Source organism: Ochotona curzoniae, unplaced genomic scaffold (assembly GCF_017591425.1).
Source record: "Ochotona curzoniae isolate NIBS_2020 unplaced genomic scaffold, NIBS_Ocur_1.0 scaffold_1037, whole genome shotgun sequence".
NCBI classification, from domain to species: Eukaryota; Metazoa; Chordata; class Mammalia; order Lagomorpha; family Ochotonidae; genus Ochotona; species Ochotona curzoniae.
The window spans coordinates 17,161,376-17,179,243 of NW_024467083.1; the positions used below are offsets into that span (position 1 = coordinate 17,161,376).

A 17,868-nucleotide genomic window follows, 5' to 3' on the forward strand; every position below is an offset into this window, starting at 1 on the left:
ATCTTAAGCAGCATCCTTAAAAAATTATTTATTTTTATTGTAAAGTCAGATTTACAGAGAGAAGGGAGACAGAAAGAACAATCTTCCATCCACTGGTTTACTCCCCAAGCAGTCACAATAGCTGGAATTAAGCTGTTCTGAAACCAGGAGCTTCTTCCAGGTTCCCACACGGGTGCAGGATTCCAAGGCTCTGGGCCATCCTCTACTGCTTTCCCAGGTCACAAGCAGGGAGCTGGATGGGAAGTGGAGAAGCCAGGATACAAACCAGCACCCATATGGGATTCTGGAGCATACAAGGAGAGAATTATAGCCACTCTGCTGCTGTGCTGGGCCCAAAATAAAATAAATCTTTTAAACATATTCCATTCAAACATATCCTTATTATCAATGTGGAATGAGCTATTGATATAGTCTCTGTAACATCAAATAATAATATTTATTGGGGCTGGCATTATAGTGTAGCAGGTTAAGCCTTCTCTTGTGAGTCCAGCATCCCACATAAACGTGCCAGTTCAAGTGAGTGAAAAGCTGATGGAAGATGTCTCTTTCTCTCTCTCTGTCTGTGTGTCTTTCCAATATAAATTAAAAATACAGATTTTATTTCTCAACATAAGCTCCATCCAGTTCAAGACACTTTTTACAGTGATAATACTGACCAGTTGTCCCCTTCCTAGAAAAGTAAAGTTCCTGGGACAGGGCAGTCATTTTTACATTATTTAATGTAGAAAAACAGTTGCTCTTTAAAGAAGTTTTCAAGATCAGGAATCCAAAGGAGTCACACCAGGAAAGTGGACTGAATGCCCAGTAACTTCCCATCTACACTCTGGACAAAGTGCCCTTTCTGATGCATTGTCAGGGTGGAGAATGGCTGTCAGAGGACACTTTCCAGGGTGTTTTTCTACTCTAGCTTTAGCTAACTTTCGCCAAACACCCTTCAATTGCTCATCTTCCTCCAGAAAGTCAACAAGCAACATGCCTCGAGCATCCTCCCATACTGTCATCATAATCTTGGTCCCTGACCTGTCTTTTTTGCCCTGACCAGGCCACTTCCACCTCGGGTTATTTATTTTTGCTGAGCACTCTGACAGTCAGGGACACATTCTAGGAACACACAGAACACATGGCATAAATCCTGAATAAATCCCCGCTGAACCCTGTAACGAACACGCAAAGCACCGAGGATAAAAGCAGCAGCCATTTAAAGAGCTAGGGAAAAAACCGAGGCAGAGGGAGCTACCAGGGAGGTAGCTCAGAGGCCTCACGTGTCCTGGGCCTGAGGAGTGCCCTCTGTGGACTTACAGGGAAGTGAGTCAGAGAGAGGGGTAGGCAGGGCCAGCAGACCATGGTCAGAGCTTGGGTTTTGTTCCTAACTAAATGGGAAGTCACTAGGGATTTTCAAGCAGCAAAGTGACACCACTGGGTTTATGCCTTTTAAAGATAGTTCAACCTGCACGATTAGGAATGCGGGATCTTATATCAGCCATGGGAAGTCAGAGGCGGATAAGGTGTGTGCGTGGTGGGGGTGGGGTCACAGTGACTCATTTTGAACATGTTGAATTTGACACATGGTACTTCCTCGAGGCTCCTACAGCTTCAACACCCCCTCCCGCCAAAGAATTTATGATGAAGAAAGAATTATAATGTCTACCTCTGAGATACTACAGCCAGATAATTCCTTTGCTATTTACAAGAACCTGATTTTAGGGGTGCCTGCTGACAGAATGGATAATAGATACCATGCGTCAAGCAAGCACCTGTGTTCATCCTGTCATTGGCATCACAACACATCTTGTTAGAAGCGCACGGAAGGAAACCAAGGTTAAGGAGGGTCAGGATGACAGAGTATTGCCACCACTCGGAAAGGCAATCAAATCCGGGTTCTCTTTAACATCCCTAATTCTGCAGAAATGTCTGGGTTTCACTTCAGCATACAGATGTTTAAAAAAATCACCTCGCTGTGCTTGCTTTGGCAGCACACATACTAAAATTGGAATGATACAGAGAAGGGGAGCATGCCCCCTGCGCAAGGATGACACACAAATTCGTGAAGCGTTCCACATTTTTATGGAAGTGCAGCAGAAATAAATACGTCCACAGGCAGAAACAGAGAGCAGTATATCCCCGTACTTGCAATACAAGGATGGTCTCACAGTGAAACAGATAAGCCCCTACACTTTTGGGAGACACCTCAATGGCAGCGTGATGGGTTCTGAGGGTTCTCGGCAGACTCCTACTGGAAGACTGGAAAGGAGAACAGTTGGGGGGAGGGAGGGAGGGAAGACACAATGTAAATTAAATTGTCATAAGATAAAGAATTAAAAAAATTGTTAATAGATGAAAAGCTGACTAAATAAATAAAGACTCGGAAAAAATGACCTGAGTGAACCAGTTTCCCCCAAAAAGACCCTAGTATTTGGTACTTTATGAAGGGTCAAAGACCCCATCTTGGCCCACCTGTTATGGAAGGGGCTGTACACGGAAAGGAAAATTAACTCTTCCCTGGGTATGTGGAATGGAGCTGCAAAACAGTCAAAGTCCCAGGCCTTTTCCTGGGAGCCAGCGCCTCAGCAGCAAACACCAGCAGCTGCCAACTGAGACTGCCTTGTTCGGGCTTCCACACGGCTCCCTCTGTTCGGCTCACAGAGGCCCCTTTTTCTGTGAAAACATTTCGCATCTGCGGTTTGGGAAACTCATTGTCTAGGGTGCGGCGAGTCCTTATGGGAAAGAGACACTTGTTTGACCCGCTCATCATTTAAAGGGGTCTTATAAGTCAGACCCTCCCTGAACTCTGAGAGGTTATCTTGTGCCCACCTTTCAATGTCTGCAGATGACAGGACAGGAAAGAAACGTCGGCTGGACCCTGGAGCAAAGAACCAAGCTCCCGAGGATTCCCGCGCCAGGGCCCCCGAGGCCTCCCCGGGACCGGGCACCTAAGTCCTGGGCGAGGAGGGAGGAGGCGGCACGGCGGCCAGCGCCCCGCCCCGCCCCGCCCACGGTAGCCCCGCCCCCCAGCCACAGGCCGCCGCTCATTGGCCGGTCCGAAAGACGCGGGGCGTTGTCGGTTTGAATGGGAGCGCCTGGAGCTGGAGCGCAGGCGCAGAGAAGGCGCTGAGGGCAGGCAGCGCTGCGGGACCCCTTGGGCGGCGGAGGACGCTCCGGGAGGCCGGGGCAGCGCCGAGCTCTAGCCCACGTGACCCGCCGGGGGCGCGCGTCGCCGTCTCGGTGCCGGGTCCCGCGCGGCTGCCTGGCCGAGGCGCGCTGACCGTCGTCCGTCGCCCCGGGCGGCCGCTGCAGCAGTGTCGCCCAGCCGGCGGCGCACCCGGGGGCGAGCCTGGTCCGTGGGAGGTGAGTCCTGCGGCCACTCTTGGACGGAGGCGTGGAGGGGGCTCCGGGAGGCGGGTGACAGGGGAGCGGGCGGCTGAGGGAGGCGGCGTCGGTGTCGGGGGTCTTCGGGGGAGACCTCCTTTGTTCGGGTGCGGGGCGGAGAGGTCCGCCGTGACTGGGCAGCGGGCGCCTTGCGGGGACGCGGCGTCGCGGGCTTAGAAACTGGGCGTGAGGAGCGGCTCGCCCCGAGACCAGCTCTGCTTGGCTCGCTTGTTAATTTTTAGCGAAGAGGAAAGCCTTCAGAACCTCCTTTCCTCGTTTCTTTGGGAAACAGTCCTGGGATACCTTGGGTCCTCATGACTTCCCTGTATGCATCGAGCCTCAAAACGGTAGATTTACAAAGTCCGAAGCCGCTGTGCGATTAAATCCCAAATCACCCGGCCAGTGTTTGTAAAGTGCTTGTATTATTATGTTTATTTAAATTGGCGAACTTGGAGGGCACCAACCTGTCTATTTACTAGATAAGTTGGTAGCAAACCAGTTCAAGCAGAAAACGTTCAGAAAAAAACCTTTCCCCGACATCTGTTGCCTGTCTTCAGTTTAAAAAAGTGGAACGTCTACATTTCTTTATAAAGGTACCCAGTCCGATCGCTTTAGTCTCGTTTGAATTATGGTCAAGAAAAGCGAGCAAGTGTAGAAATGGCTTTTGCCCCATGCATAATTTATCCGTCGGTGTGTTAAAGGAGGCCGAGCGGGTGCTTGCCTTGCTCTCTGCGGGCTTGTGGGGCTGCGCCTCGCGGGGCGTGCATGCCTTCTGGAAGCGGCCGTGACCCCTTCGAGAAGGGTGCACCCCCAAATTCCCCCGCCTGGTCACAGCCGGGATGATGAGCGCTGATAAACACCGCTTATGTTTGGGTCAATTGTTCCGAAGTGACATTATAAAAAAGAAGGAGGTGAGAATGGGTGGGTGTGGGGAGGGTGAGGCGCGGGGCTTCTCCCAGCTCACCTTGGCTTCTTTGGCACAAGTCACTTCTCGCTGTTAGTGATGGTTGCAGGAGTGCAGACCTGACCAAAGTAAAGAATTGTGCCATGTTGTTGTCGAGGCGTCAGTGGCAAGTTGAGCTTTTTTTTTTTTTAATCAAATCGGACATGTGGTATTAAAAATGTATTTTAATGTGAGACATTAAATTGTTTAATGTAGAATTATTTAATGTAATATGATACTTGGTACTAGGTTATTTATAGCAGTGATAGGCTTTAGTAGATTTTTATTAGGAATTTACTGACAAGAACCTAATGTATGGATTCTCACAGACACAGCAAATGGGTGATAATTACAACACAAGCCTCGTCACTTCTCATAGTTTTTAAAATGCCCTTTTCTGAAACTAACAAAACCCCAAGATTTTCTACGGAATTTTAAAGTTGGAAAACCTGGTGTAGACTTACAGTATGTTACATGTGCCCTAGTAGACCTGTGCTAGTTTATACTAACAACTGCGGTGAAGGCTGTGGCCGCTGGACTTGATGGTGGACCTGTGTTTCACGTGGGGCCAGGCACCGGCACCAAGTTTGCAGGTCATCCCTCATCACGGGGTCTGGTAGATGAGCCTTGTAACCCCCACACTGATTCAGACCACTGAACTGCTAATTCACTATGCTGCATTTAAACCTGGCCTGCCCCCTAAGCACATGCCATGTTGTTTTGTGTGTCTGCTTCCATCTCCTTGTGTCCCTGGATTCTGTAGGGACACAGGTCTTGTTTTGTTTTTTTTGATTTTCCATTTTACAGTCTTATAGGTATAGGATTTTCCTCCATCCCTCTCCCTTTTCCATCCCTTCCCCACTTCCCCCTGTATTTTATAATATAGTTCTTCATCTGCAGTTCCAATTCCAACATTTGCTGTTTCCCTGTGTCATGACATTGTAGGTATAAGCAATTGTAGAGAGTCTGGTATTTTGTTATCAAGGTATGTTTGACAGTTTTTTGGGGGGCCTACTTTTATTCAGAAGTAGAGATGCATGCTGTAGTTCTTTGTTTCTTGGTACTCTAGTCTCCGTTACTCTGTGAGAATGTATGTGTATACTTCATTAGCTGTGTTTTGTGTTTTGCATAAAGGTTGCCTTATATCAGAGAGAACATATATTTGTCCTTTTGAAGCTGGCTTATTTCACTGAGCGTAATGATCTCCAGTTGGGACCATTTTGTTGCAAGTGGTCGGATTTCATTTTTTTAATGTCTGAGTAGTATCCCATAGATTAGATGTACCACCATTTTTTTTTTTCTAATCAATTCCTCTTTTGATGGGTGTCTGGATTAATTCCATGTCTTTGCTGTTGTAGGTTGTGCTGCTTCTTTTAGATATATTCCCAGGATTGGGGTTGTTGGGTCAAGCAATAGATCAATCTTCAGTTGTCTGGGCACTCTCCTTGCTGACTCCCATATGGCTGTATTCATGTACACTCCCACCAGCAGTGGAGTAGGTATTTTTTTCCTGTAGGGACACATTTCTTAAAAAGATGCCTGTAAATGTTGTGTTTTGGTGTGAATTATGCAGAAATATTTCAATTCTTTTTTTTTTTTTTAGATCTATCTTGCTTTTTATACCTTATAAATGCATAGCATGTTCAGTGCCTTTTTAACTTTTGTGACTTGATGAGACTTCTGAGTTACTTAAGGGACTAAGAACATACTCTTTGCTGTGGAGAAATATGTTAAAGGCGACTTTTCTCTCTGGTACAGGGTTCTTCGCTGTGGCATAGGTCTTGTTTTAAATCAATAAGATTTGTTTAATATCTGTTGGGTGTAAAGCAATGCACATGGTTTTGTGAGATGACAAAAGGTTTCCTTTTCTTTGGTTGTTTCTGGAGTTTGCTGCAGGATCTTTCTGCTATCTCCTCTGCTCTGCCCTGTTTGTTGCCGCTGATTCCTCTTTAACACAGCTTCAATTTTGCTGTTCTTTTGTTGAAAAAAGAATCCCCTGTGCTCTGCTGCTGCATTCAGAGTCCCTTACCACTGGGCACTGTTCTGCCTTCCAGACTCCTCTGTAACTACTCCCAACCCAGGAGACTTGTCCTGGAACACATTCTGGACATCCCCTCCTCCTTGACCATAGGACCATAGGACCTTCCCTCCATGAACCTGATCTACCATCCAGGGGCGGGTTCTGAGTCCCACGGGATTAAGACGGCACTTCCTTCTTCAGGTACCTGGGTTGAGTTCCTGGCTCAGGCTTCTGACTTCAGTTTCCTACCAGTACAGACCCTGGGAGGCAGTGATGACGTCTCAAGTAATTATATTCCTGTTACTCAGCTCAGACGACCAGACTGAATTCCCCAGCTGATTGAGCCCACTTGGTGCCCCTATGGTTATATTTGGGGGATGACCCAGTGTATGGAAGTACCATCTCTCTGCCTATAAAATAAAAAAAGGGAGGTTGGAGAAGGTGTGTGTGTGTCTACCTATCTTTCTAGGTATAGCACAGTTTTTCTCGCTTTCAGAAAGCTTTTCCTGGTTCTTTTAAGATAGGACAGAGTTGTGTTTAATATGCTTTCCTGTGAAAATTCTGAAATCAAACTTTTCTTCTTTAAAGATTTATTTATTTATTTGAAAGAGTTATAGAAACAGGGAGAGGCAGAGCTTCCATCTGCTGGTTCACTCCCTTAATGGCTGCAGCAGCCATGGCTGGGCCAGGCCAAAGCAAGGAGTCAGAGCTTCCAGGTCTCCCTAGGGAACAGATTTGTCATTTACTAACTCAAGAACGATGTTCAATACAATGGAGTATTTATTTTCTATTTCCCTGTTGAATTTCAAAATTACCATTCCAAGTAGCATAGTAAGATTCAGCTTCAGATGCCCACATCCAATGTCGGAGTGTCTGGCCTCAGATCCTAAACCCACCCCTGATACTAGCCTGCTGCTCATGCATGTCTTGGGATGCCACAGGTGATGGCTCAGCGTACTTGCATCTCTGCCATTGCTGTGGAGACACCAGTTGAATTCCTGTCTTCATCCTGGCTCAGTCCCAGCTGTTGCAGGCATTTTAGGAGTTCCCAGTGGGTTAGAGATATCTCTTTCTCTCAGCCCTTCACATAAACTAGTTAACTGGTTGACGTTGATGGATGATCAGCATTTTAGTGTCTGTCTCCCCTTACCAGTGGGTAATGCACTTCAGAACTCCCAGAAGATGCCTAGAGCCTTGAGATAGCACAAAGCTGCATATACTACATTTTTACCCTAAACAGACACACCTGTGATAAAGTTTAGTTTATAAATTAGGCACAGTAAGACAATAACAAATAATGAGAGGGGAAAATTGTAACAGTATAGCTAATGGAATTGCTAACATCTATACTGTTACATGCTGTGGCCCTTATTAAGGGAAACACGTGTTTCTATTTTACTTTGTTGCTTTTTTTTTCTTTCTGAAGATTTTATTTATCTGTTTAAAAGTCAAAGTTACAGAGAGATAAAAAGATCTTCCATCCTCTGACTCATTCCCCAAATGGCTACAATAGCCAGAGCTGAGTTAATTTGAAGCCAGCACCAGGAGCTTCTGTTGGGTCACCCACACAGGTGCAGTGGCCTAACCACTTGAGCCCATCCTTCACTGCTTTTCCACTCCATTGGCAGGGAACTGGATTGGAAGTAGCATCCTGTATTTGAACTATGACCTTTATGGGATACTGGCACTTGCAGGTGGAGGATTAGCCTGTATGCCACTACTCCAGCCTCAGAGTTTTTATTATGTGTGCTTAGCCAGTGGTTACACTATAGATATACTTGCTTTCTATAGTAACCTGACCTAAATAAGCTAACATTACACACATACATTGAATCCTATTTGTTGCTCTTAAAGATTGTGTGAGCTAAAGAAACTTTAAATTTAAACACATAATTTAGGACTGTAAGTTTGACTAAAGAAAGCTTAAAGTTTTTACAACATAATTTATAATGAACCCAGTTTTGTAATACAATATAATTAAACATTATGATTAACTCTAATTTGTTAATTTGGGATTATGAATTTATGAGTTAAATATGACAAATGGAAGTTAATACTAAATAAAACCTTGTTCAGCACTATTAGGGATTAGACATGTGAGTATATCATCTTGAGTTCATCTTTAGTTTACAGTTCTATGCAACAATTTTATTGTATTATTAATAACAGTGTAAGTATGTTGAGTACAGAATCAGGACTTTTTTTCTTTAATATTTACTTATTTTTATTTGAAAGGCATAGTTACCGAGAAGGAGAGAGAGAGAGAGATAGAGAGAAATTTTCCGTCCTCTGCTTCACTCCCCAAATGGGTATAGCAGCTGGAGTTGAGCTGATCCAGAGCCAGGAGCCAGGAACCTATTTAGGTGTGCTGAATGGGTGCAGGATCCCAAGGCATTGAGCCATCCTCGACTGCTTTTCCAGGCCACAGGCAAGTGGAGCAGCTGGGACAGAACTAGTGCCCATATGGAATTCCAGCAATTGCAGAGGAGTATTAGTCAATTGAGCCATCATGCTAGCTCCTTTTTGCCATTTTGATTTTGTTCCTTTCTATTGGAGTTTCTCTTTAATTTTGCAACTGTACTTGATACATACTTAGCATTTAGATCCCATTGGTACTTTTTAATATTTTTGTTTTAAAATACATATGAAAATTCAGAAATACCACTCTAGACTGTCACATATTTATCACATTTTTTTTATCTGATTTCCAGTTATCTCAAACTCAATATCTTTGTTTTTCCTGTAAGTATTACAGCACTTCACTGTGTTTAAAAATTTTCATTGTCTCTTCTCCGTTGTGTTACTCTTGGAATCCAACTTGCACCATCACTTGCTACTGTTTGACCTGTCTGCAAGACTGGAAATCCTGGACTCTGTTGTTGACTGACCTTTGGCTCTCACATCTAGGCAGTAGGCATCGTTTGCGTTTTTCATCGAGTAACCTGAGGGAGGTCACATGGCCAGCCATTCTTGGGCCTGACTTCCCTTTTTGTAGGTGCTAGTGTCTTTCTTCAGCATCATGTTCTAGTGCCACAATTTTGTTTTGTTTTTATCAGATTGAGTTGATTCTTCCAAACTCACTACAATAAAATACAATCCAACACAGGCTTTGCTTACCCTGTTCTGTTCTTGTACATACTTTTCTTACATTATTCTACCTTATTAACTCACTTGTCTTACCACACGACTCCTAATTTTGCATTTGCTTCTTATTCTTGCTGTTTTTCCTTTATTTTTCAGATAAAATGGAGTTAATGGCAGAAGTTTAGATTAAGAGATAAGCTAAATTTGGTCTAAGTGAATTAAATTGTCTACTTACAGATACATATTTGGCAAAAAAAAATCTTTTTATTTAGTTTATTCTAGAAGTGGATATTTGGGCATCCCATCCTCCTTTATTATTAATTCTCATAATTATTATGTATGTTACTGTACTCTGTACCTTGAATTCTAATACTGTAGAGCTTTTTTTATTTTTGTTTGGTTATTTTAAAGATTTGTTTATTTTGCTTAAGTCAGTATTACAGAGAGAGAGAGATCTTCCATATGCTGGTTCACTCCCCAATGGCTGCGGCTAGGAGCTTCTTCCAGGGTCTCCCACAAAGAAGCAGGAGCCCAAGGACATGGGGAATGCTCTACTGCTTTCCCAGGCCCTCATCAAAGAGTTGGTTTGGAAGTGGAGCAACCGAGACATGAATTGGCACCCACATAGATTTCTGTGGCATAGGAAGATAATTGGTCTGATGAACCACTACACCAGCCCCAGAGCTTTGTTTTAAAGATCTTGATTCTTACTCAGTACTTATCTATGCTAGATGTGACAAAGAGCTACTGTGTCTCACTGGAAATATGACAACTAAGAGAGTGTTGTTACATATTGTGCCATAGAATTATTAGGATATGAAAAGGATAAGGAATTTCAATAACTTAACCTGAAGGCAAGAAAGTATTTTCCATTCCTTTTTTTTTTCCTGGATATTTTCAGTTTACACATATCCTTAAAGAAAGCAACAGATCAGAAGATTTGGTGTTTAAGTTGCAGCCAGGAGGGATTAGTTTAGATAAATTCAGAGAACCCAAAAGATATGAATGTTACCATCTATTCCCTGGGTTCTTCCCTATGCCCTGGCTTGCAGACTTGTTGATGGAGTGTAGCAAGGCCCGGAGTTCTTAGAGCAAGCCTTTCTTATCAATGCTGATTATACATCTTGGACAGGAACTACAGGATCCATCTGTCTGCATCAGAAGTCTCCATAGTTTGACTTTCTAATCAGATAATCAACATGAGGCAAAAGAGTTGCATGTACCAATTGACCTTTATGGTAATCTCAATTTTAGGGATATAGAAAAGCTTCTAACAATTTCTCTTTCTTTATGGTCCGATCAGAAGATACTGTGAGCCCACAATTTTCTTAAGTTTTTGGAGCATTGACAATATTAAGACAATAATAATGGTATGTGTCCTTTGTAAATAAGTGTTGTCTTTTTAAAAACTTTATTTTCATCTTATTTAAACAGAGAAAGAAACATGCACACACACACACACACACACACGCACACACACACACACACACACAGATTTTCTGTCCACTGAGTTTCATTCCAGATGCCCGCAACAGCCACGGATGTGCCAGACTGAAGCCAGGAACTCAGAACTCAGTAACAAGACTGCTATGTGGGGGGCAGGGCCTAAGTACTTGAACCATCATCTCCTGCATCGCACAGTGTGTTTTCACAGGAAGCTAGATGAGATAGAAAACCAGGGCTCAAGCCGGGCACTCCAAGTGGTGACTTAACTGCTGTGGCAAATGCCTGTCTTTATAAGTTACCCTGGTGGAATTAAAACTTAATCATGGAGTGATTGCTGTGATGTTGTGGAGTAGTAGGTTAAGATGCTACTAGCAATATCAGTACCCCATATCAGTTCAAATCCCACCTGCTGTGCTTCTGATTAAACTCCCGCACCTAGTAGAACTGTAGATATCCCAAGTACTTGGGCCCTGTTACTACCTGGGTGGGAGATCTAGATAAAGATTCAGGAACCTCAACCCCAGGTCCCTGCTAATGTGCCTGGGTAGGCAGAACATGGCCCAAGTGTTTGGGACCCTGCACCCACATGGGAGACCTGGAAGAAGTTTCTGATTCCTGGCTTCTGACAAACTCAACTCTGGGCATTGCATTCATTTTGGCAGTGAGCCAGTGGATGGAGGATCTCTGTCTCTGTGTGAACTCTTGCCTTTCAAATAAATTAATCTTAAAAAAAAATAGTAGTTGGCTTAACTCCATATAAGGTGGAGCATGAGTGGTGAACACATTGTTACTAAGTTGTTTAGTGAATTCATACAGCATGAATCATAAATCAAGAATTGCTGGTTTGCCAGTTAAGTAATTTTTAAGATATGAAATGTAAGAGTGACTTTTTTAGATATTCTTCCTTTGAAGTTAGGCCATATTGTACATTTTTCTTAATGAAATAGTGAGTGGTATTCACTCTGTCCTCTTGTTTGAAGTATCATTTTAAATGGTTCTTTGTAATTTTATTCAAGTATTTTATCAAGTATTCATTCTACAACTTCATCATTACACATTTGTTAATTTGTTCTGCATTTGTCAGTATTCCCAATGTCAATCCTTTCCGCCTTTGCCTTCCTCACCTTAGGGCCCCATGCTCTGTGACTCTGACTGGACTTAAAAGGCGAAAGATTTATACAATCTGAAGAGAAACCAGAGTATTCTGACTGCACTTAAGTAACAATAAACTGGGGTCACTTATTGAGTCTGGCTTAGGTCACAGCTAAAATAGTCAAAAGGATGTTATGTGGAAGAGGAATGAGAAATCTATACCAAGTGGTAGCAGAATAAAGAACCAGGAGAGAGTAGAAATGGAAAGATTCTTAAAACAAAAAAACAAAAAAACTTACTGATAGGACCTTTCGATCAACTTTCTAATAGGACTACTCAAAATTACAGTGAGCTGTTTTCAGACCTTTCTAGGAATACGGTAGTGAAATGTTGGACTAATTGATGTAGGGGTGTTTCTTTTTGTTGAGATTTTAGGACCTTATGATTAATATACCTGTTAATTTCCCTTGTGTGACACACACATATGAATATATATTCTTTTCATTTCTGAAGTGTTACCTTAAAGGGTATGATTGGTATCTGATGTGCTATAGTTTCTTTGTGCTATACACATGGGTGTGGGCTTTTATTTATTCCATTTAGAACTTAGTCTACCTCTTTCATCTGCTCATCCGTGTCTTCAGCTCTGAGAGATTGTTTGATTTGTCTTTGAATAATTTGCCTTTGCTTCTCTTTTTGTCTTCTCAGCACTCCTGTTAGATGTGTGTTAGAGAATCTCACTTGTCCTGTTTTTCTCTGACTGCTCCTTAGTATTTTTCATTTTTGTCTGTTTGCTATTCTCTGAAATGATATCAGTTCTGCTTCTTTACTACATTGCATCAGTGGTGTCATTGTTCATGGCAATACTTTTGTTAATAGCAAAAAAAAAAAGTCTCAGAAACTATGATCCAAATGCCCACCACCAACAGAACATCACTGTGGTGCAGTGGTTAAGCTGCTCCTTGCAAGCCAGCATCCTGTGTCAGAGTTTGGTTCAGGTCCTAGCTTCTCTGCTTCTGATCCAGCTCCCTGCTGATACACCTGCTAGGTCTCCTGTGAGCCTAACTTAACCCATCCTCAATGAGCTCAATGAGCTCTTAAATTTATTTTATTATTCCCTTGCTTGTCTATATAATTTTATTAGAAATGTCTGTTTAGTCCCAAACAACATACCAATTGAGGTTTTTAAGAAAGATGTATTTGTTTATTATTTATTTGAAAGGCAGATCGAGAGAGAGGAAGAGATCAGTTGACCTTCTATCAGCTGATTCACTCCTCAGATACCCCTAAACCCAGGGAAGCCAGGAACCTGGAGCTCCATCTGGGTCTGCTACATGAATGAGGAGACCAAGCTCTTGAACAATAGTTTACTGCCTCCCAGGATGCATTAGCAGGAACCTGGATGGGAACTGGAACAGGTAGGACTCAAACCAGCACTGATACCTGGAGTGGCAGCCTAAACGGCTATACCACAACTCTCACCTCATGGTTAGTTAATAGTTTTTAAGAGCTTTTTAAAGCTTAAATATTATAATTTTCTAGATATTAATCTGATACATACTCTATAATTATTTGTAGTAGAAAGTGTTACATAAAATTGTTACATGAAAGTGTTACATAAAAATCAATTTTTAAAATTAAAGTGCATTTCTCAAACAAATCTCATATATTCATATTCTTATTTAAAGCTCCCTGTGATCGTTAAGCCCTCTGATGTTGTCTGCAGTGGTGAATGTGTCAGAGCTCTGTGGAGCTGGCTGTGTGATTATGTTTAGCTCAGGGTTGCCTTAGACGGTTCTTTGAAAATAGGACCTCAAAGCAAAGCATCTTGTATTCCTTTTGCAGAAATGTTGCTGAAGTGCTGCTGAAAGGGCCAGAGACACAAGGATTTGGGACACATTTTGAACCTTTAAGCTGTCTGACATTGACCTCCTTTCAGTATTAATAAAGAAGAAGCAGGAGCTTAGGAGGCATTAATATCAACTCATTAATATACTAACCGGACAATGTTCTGCACGCAATTCTGCATGAGAACGAGCTGGATTGGCACAGAATAAAATAATTTCATATTTTACTCGCTTGTAATATGACTCAATGGAGGACAATTTGATAAGCATGAGGGAAGACCATTCTTTTCATGTTCGCTACAGGTAAGACTTGCTTTCCTAGTGGGTAACTTTTAGTGCTTATTCTAACATGTATTTAACTCTGACCATTTCAGGTTTTAACTTGAAAATATTTAAAATATACCAGCTACAATATCTCTTGTACTTAATTGTTTTTAAGTTTTTGTATCTGTTCTATAGGAAGGTGGCAATAGAGACCAATTATGTACTTGTGCTTTGTTAATGTTGTCTGGAAGAGTTTATGACTGGTTATTTAACATTTTATAACATTTTATTATTACACAGATATAAAAGGGAATATATTTTAAAATCTTAGGGAGCAAAAGATGGAGTGTTAGACTTTTTAAGTGGTGATCCTTCACATATGAGCTGTTAATAAAGAGATGAGTGTTAATGTTGGAGTGGGTAGGCGTTTTGTAAACTTGACCAGTCAGTAGTCATTGTACTATTCAGTGGCACTGTTAATGATGTTTCTGATATGGTTAGGAACAAAGCAAGGATATCTGTACTATCATTATTATTGAATATTCATCTGAGAGTTCGGGTCATTATTGTTAGCCACAGTCATTATCATTGCTTATCAAGATGATTAGGTTCATAGCAGAATTTTTTTGTCAAAATTTTTCTGATTAAGAAATCATCAGAAATTTGTAGCAGTGGTTAGAAATCAAAAATTTTTAAGTGTTTACTTTCAGCCATTAATTGTTTTAATATACAAGGAATCCTAAAAAAAATTTATGGAAATGTTTTTTGGAAGAATTCTGCCTTCAGTTTGTAGAAGATTCATTCACTTACACATTTATTTGAAAATGTTACAACAGGAACATCTTTTTAAAAAAAGAAAACAAAAAGGTCTCTGTTGCTCTGCCGTGCCTTTTTTTTATTGTTTTCTTTTAAATTTTTACTTACTTTGCTTGAGAGACCTAGAAGGAGACCTAAAAGTACATCAACTAATGTACTCCAAAAATGTCCACAGTGGCCAAGGGTGGGCCAGGCCATGGCTGGCAGCTGGAAATGTCATCCGGGTCTCCCAAGGGATAACAGGACCCAACTCACTTGAGCCATCACTGGTGCTTCCCAGGAGCCCCATTTCCAGGAGGTAGAAGTCACCCAAGGGGTGTGCCCAGTGCAGGAACTTAGATACAGGACGTAGGCTTGTTAACAGCTAGGCAAACACTCTGAACTTTTAACTCCATATTTCCACAGACTTCTTGAAGTACCCTTGTTTGTAGGAAATGTGGGGAGATTTATTTTCCTGTAGAGTAAGTGGTTCATGTTAGAACATGCTGCTATGAAAATTTGTATTTCAGGGGCTTGAAAAATTATATGGAAAATGAAATTTTAAAATAATGCAAAAATTTCCACAAATTTTTAAGAACCCCGTTGTAAGATAAGGTCAGGACATCTTTATTTTTTCTTCTGAAGATGTATCATTTTATTTTGAAAGTCAGAAAGAGGGAGAGACAGAGATTTTATATCCTCTGGTTCACTCGCCACATGGCTGTAATGGCCAGTACTGGGCCAGGTAAAAGTCAGGACATTTGAGCTTCATCCAGGTCTCCTTTATGGGTGGCAGGGGTCCACAAATACTTGGGCCATCTTCTGTTGCTTTTCCCAGGTCATTAACAGGGAGCTGGATTGGAAATGGAGTAGCTGGGATGTGAACTGGCATCCATATGGGGTGCTGGTGATATGGGTGGCAGCCTTTTTTTGCATTGTGCTACAGTGCTGGCCCTGTAAAGATATTTGTGTTACAAATTTTTAAGTTTCAAATAAAAGAAAATGGAAGACATTCAACATAATTATGAGTTTTTAACATGCAAAATGTCCTCATCTTTAGACCATATTTAAAATGTCCTCATCTATAGACCATATTTCTAGAAACCTGAGAGTTATTTTCAGTAGTTTTCTTCCCTTACCAATCTCTGTATCTGGCATGAAGTATTACCAGTTTTTATCTTGTTTCTCAGATTCATCTACTCATTTGCATCTTTCTCACTGCTGTTGTTTTCAGGTCCCTAGGATCTTGCTGCCAGACTTTTTCTATTCTCCGTTTTTATCATCTTTTTTAATTTACCATTGAAGGACTCTAAAAACACGGAGCTGACCATTTAACCTCTGGTGCCCTGTAGAGAGCCGAGCTTAACATAACATGAGGGTCTTCCATTATTGGGTGTTTCTTCATCCTTAGACCTTACTTCCTGCCATTCTTTATTCACCTGGCATTGTTTTTTTTTTTTTTTTTTTTTTCCAAACAAGGAGTGGGAGACAAACAGAGCCCCCATCCACTGGTTCACTCCCCAGCTACCAGGCTGAAGCCAAAAAGCAGGAATCCACTTGAGGCCTCCCACTCAGGTGGCAGGAACTTGAGCAAAGTGGATACAGGTGTGCCTGCCCATGTCTTCACTGCTGGCTGGGCCCAGTGCTCTCGCATACTTGGGGCCCTACATGTGCCTTGCTGTTCATTCCCAGTGTTTTTGTTAATATTGTACATTATGACTTGAATTTCCTTCCCACTTTTCCTTGTTATTTACTCAATTTCCAAGATTCATCTCCAGGCTCTCCTGAGAACCATTTCTAAATGCCATAGTTTTCTTATTACATCCTATACATATCTTAGCACCAAATTCAACATGTCTGTTTTTGTGGACATTCTTTCTTTCTTGCCATTCCTGTTTTGCTTGTTTGTTTTTAGATTTATTTATTTTTATTGGAAAGGCAGATATACAGAGAGGAGGAGAGACAGAGAGGAAGATCTTCCGTCCGATGATTCACTCCCCAAGTAACCACAATGGCCCGAGCTGTGCCGATCTGAAGCCAGGAGCCCAGATCCTCTTCCGGGTCTCCCACACGGGTGCAGGTTCCCAAGGCTTTGGGCCATCCTCAACTGCTTTCCCAGGCCACAAGCAGGGAGCTATATGGGAAGTGGGGCTGACAGGATTAGAACTGGTCCCCATATGGGATCCTGGTGCATACAAGGCAAGGACTTTAGCTGCTGGGCTACTGCGCCTGGCCTGTTTGTTTGTTTGTTTGTTTGTTTTGACTCTTAGCTCCTTAGAGTAACCTTGTGCTTTGTATGTGTGGCACGTGAGTTCATTGACCTTCATTGGACATAACTATCATATGAACCTAGGATAAGTATGTGTCTCTCTTTTGAAGAGTGGTATGCTCCCTGATAATACTCTAAGGCCATAGATAAGGAAGAGTGGATTATATCTCTGCCTGTAGGGAAATTTTTGATTTGTTCTTTTTCTATAACAGCATAGGTCAAACATGATTGCGTATCATTTTAGGACTTCACCAGAGGAAATTTAAACATTTGACCCTTTGATGTTGAGTATCATAAATTACTCTCCTTCTCCAGTAAATACTTAGTAGAGAAATGTCTTACCAATTTGGCTCTTTTATAATGGATGTCCTCAGCTATCACTGGCAGGATTTATGTGGTATGATGAGTTTATAATTTTGAAACAAAATCCATCTTTGAATGGTAAGGAACTTTCTGAGGTACATCATAATACAATGTGAAACCTACGTATTTGGGAAGGTGGACACTGATAGTAAATGGAACAATATCGCAACTTAAAAGTTTTGCCTGATTGATTTTAAGGGGAGATTATATATATATATATTTATATATATATTTCAGGTATACTATGATTATATTTTCAAAATAATTCTTTTTAGAGGCAAATTTAAAGCGTCAACAAATGAAATATGCATTCTGGAATGTACTTTAAAATGTGGAGTTGGAGGAATGAGGATGTTGCAGAGATAAAATGTATTGATAA

At 41.8% G+C, this 17,868-nt stretch overlaps 1 protein-coding gene and 1 non-coding gene across 3 annotated transcripts in view; both read left to right on the top strand.

The window, feature by feature from the left end:
- The first annotated feature begins 1,957 nt into the window (after nucleotides 1-1,957).
- On the top strand, nucleotides 1,958-2,064 carry LOC121168957. The gene has a single exon (XR_005885809.1). It is a non-coding gene; the product is annotated as a U6 spliceosomal RNA (small nuclear RNA).
- Nucleotides 2,065-3,199: 1,135 nt separating this feature from the next.
- Nucleotides 3,200-17,868, top strand: part of GPSM2 (G protein signaling modulator 2) — a 46,521-nt gene continuing 31,852 nt past the window's right edge. For both annotated transcript variants that reach the window (XM_040998885.1, XM_040998886.1), the window contains exons 1-2: nucleotides 3,200-3,345; nucleotides 13,797-14,101. In XM_040998885.1, coding sequence (XP_040854819.1) covers nucleotides 14,046-14,101 — 56 coding nt within the window. In that variant the 5' untranslated portion in view covers nucleotides 3,200-3,345; nucleotides 13,797-14,045. The remainder of the gene's footprint in view (nucleotides 3,346-13,796; nucleotides 14,102-17,868) is intronic.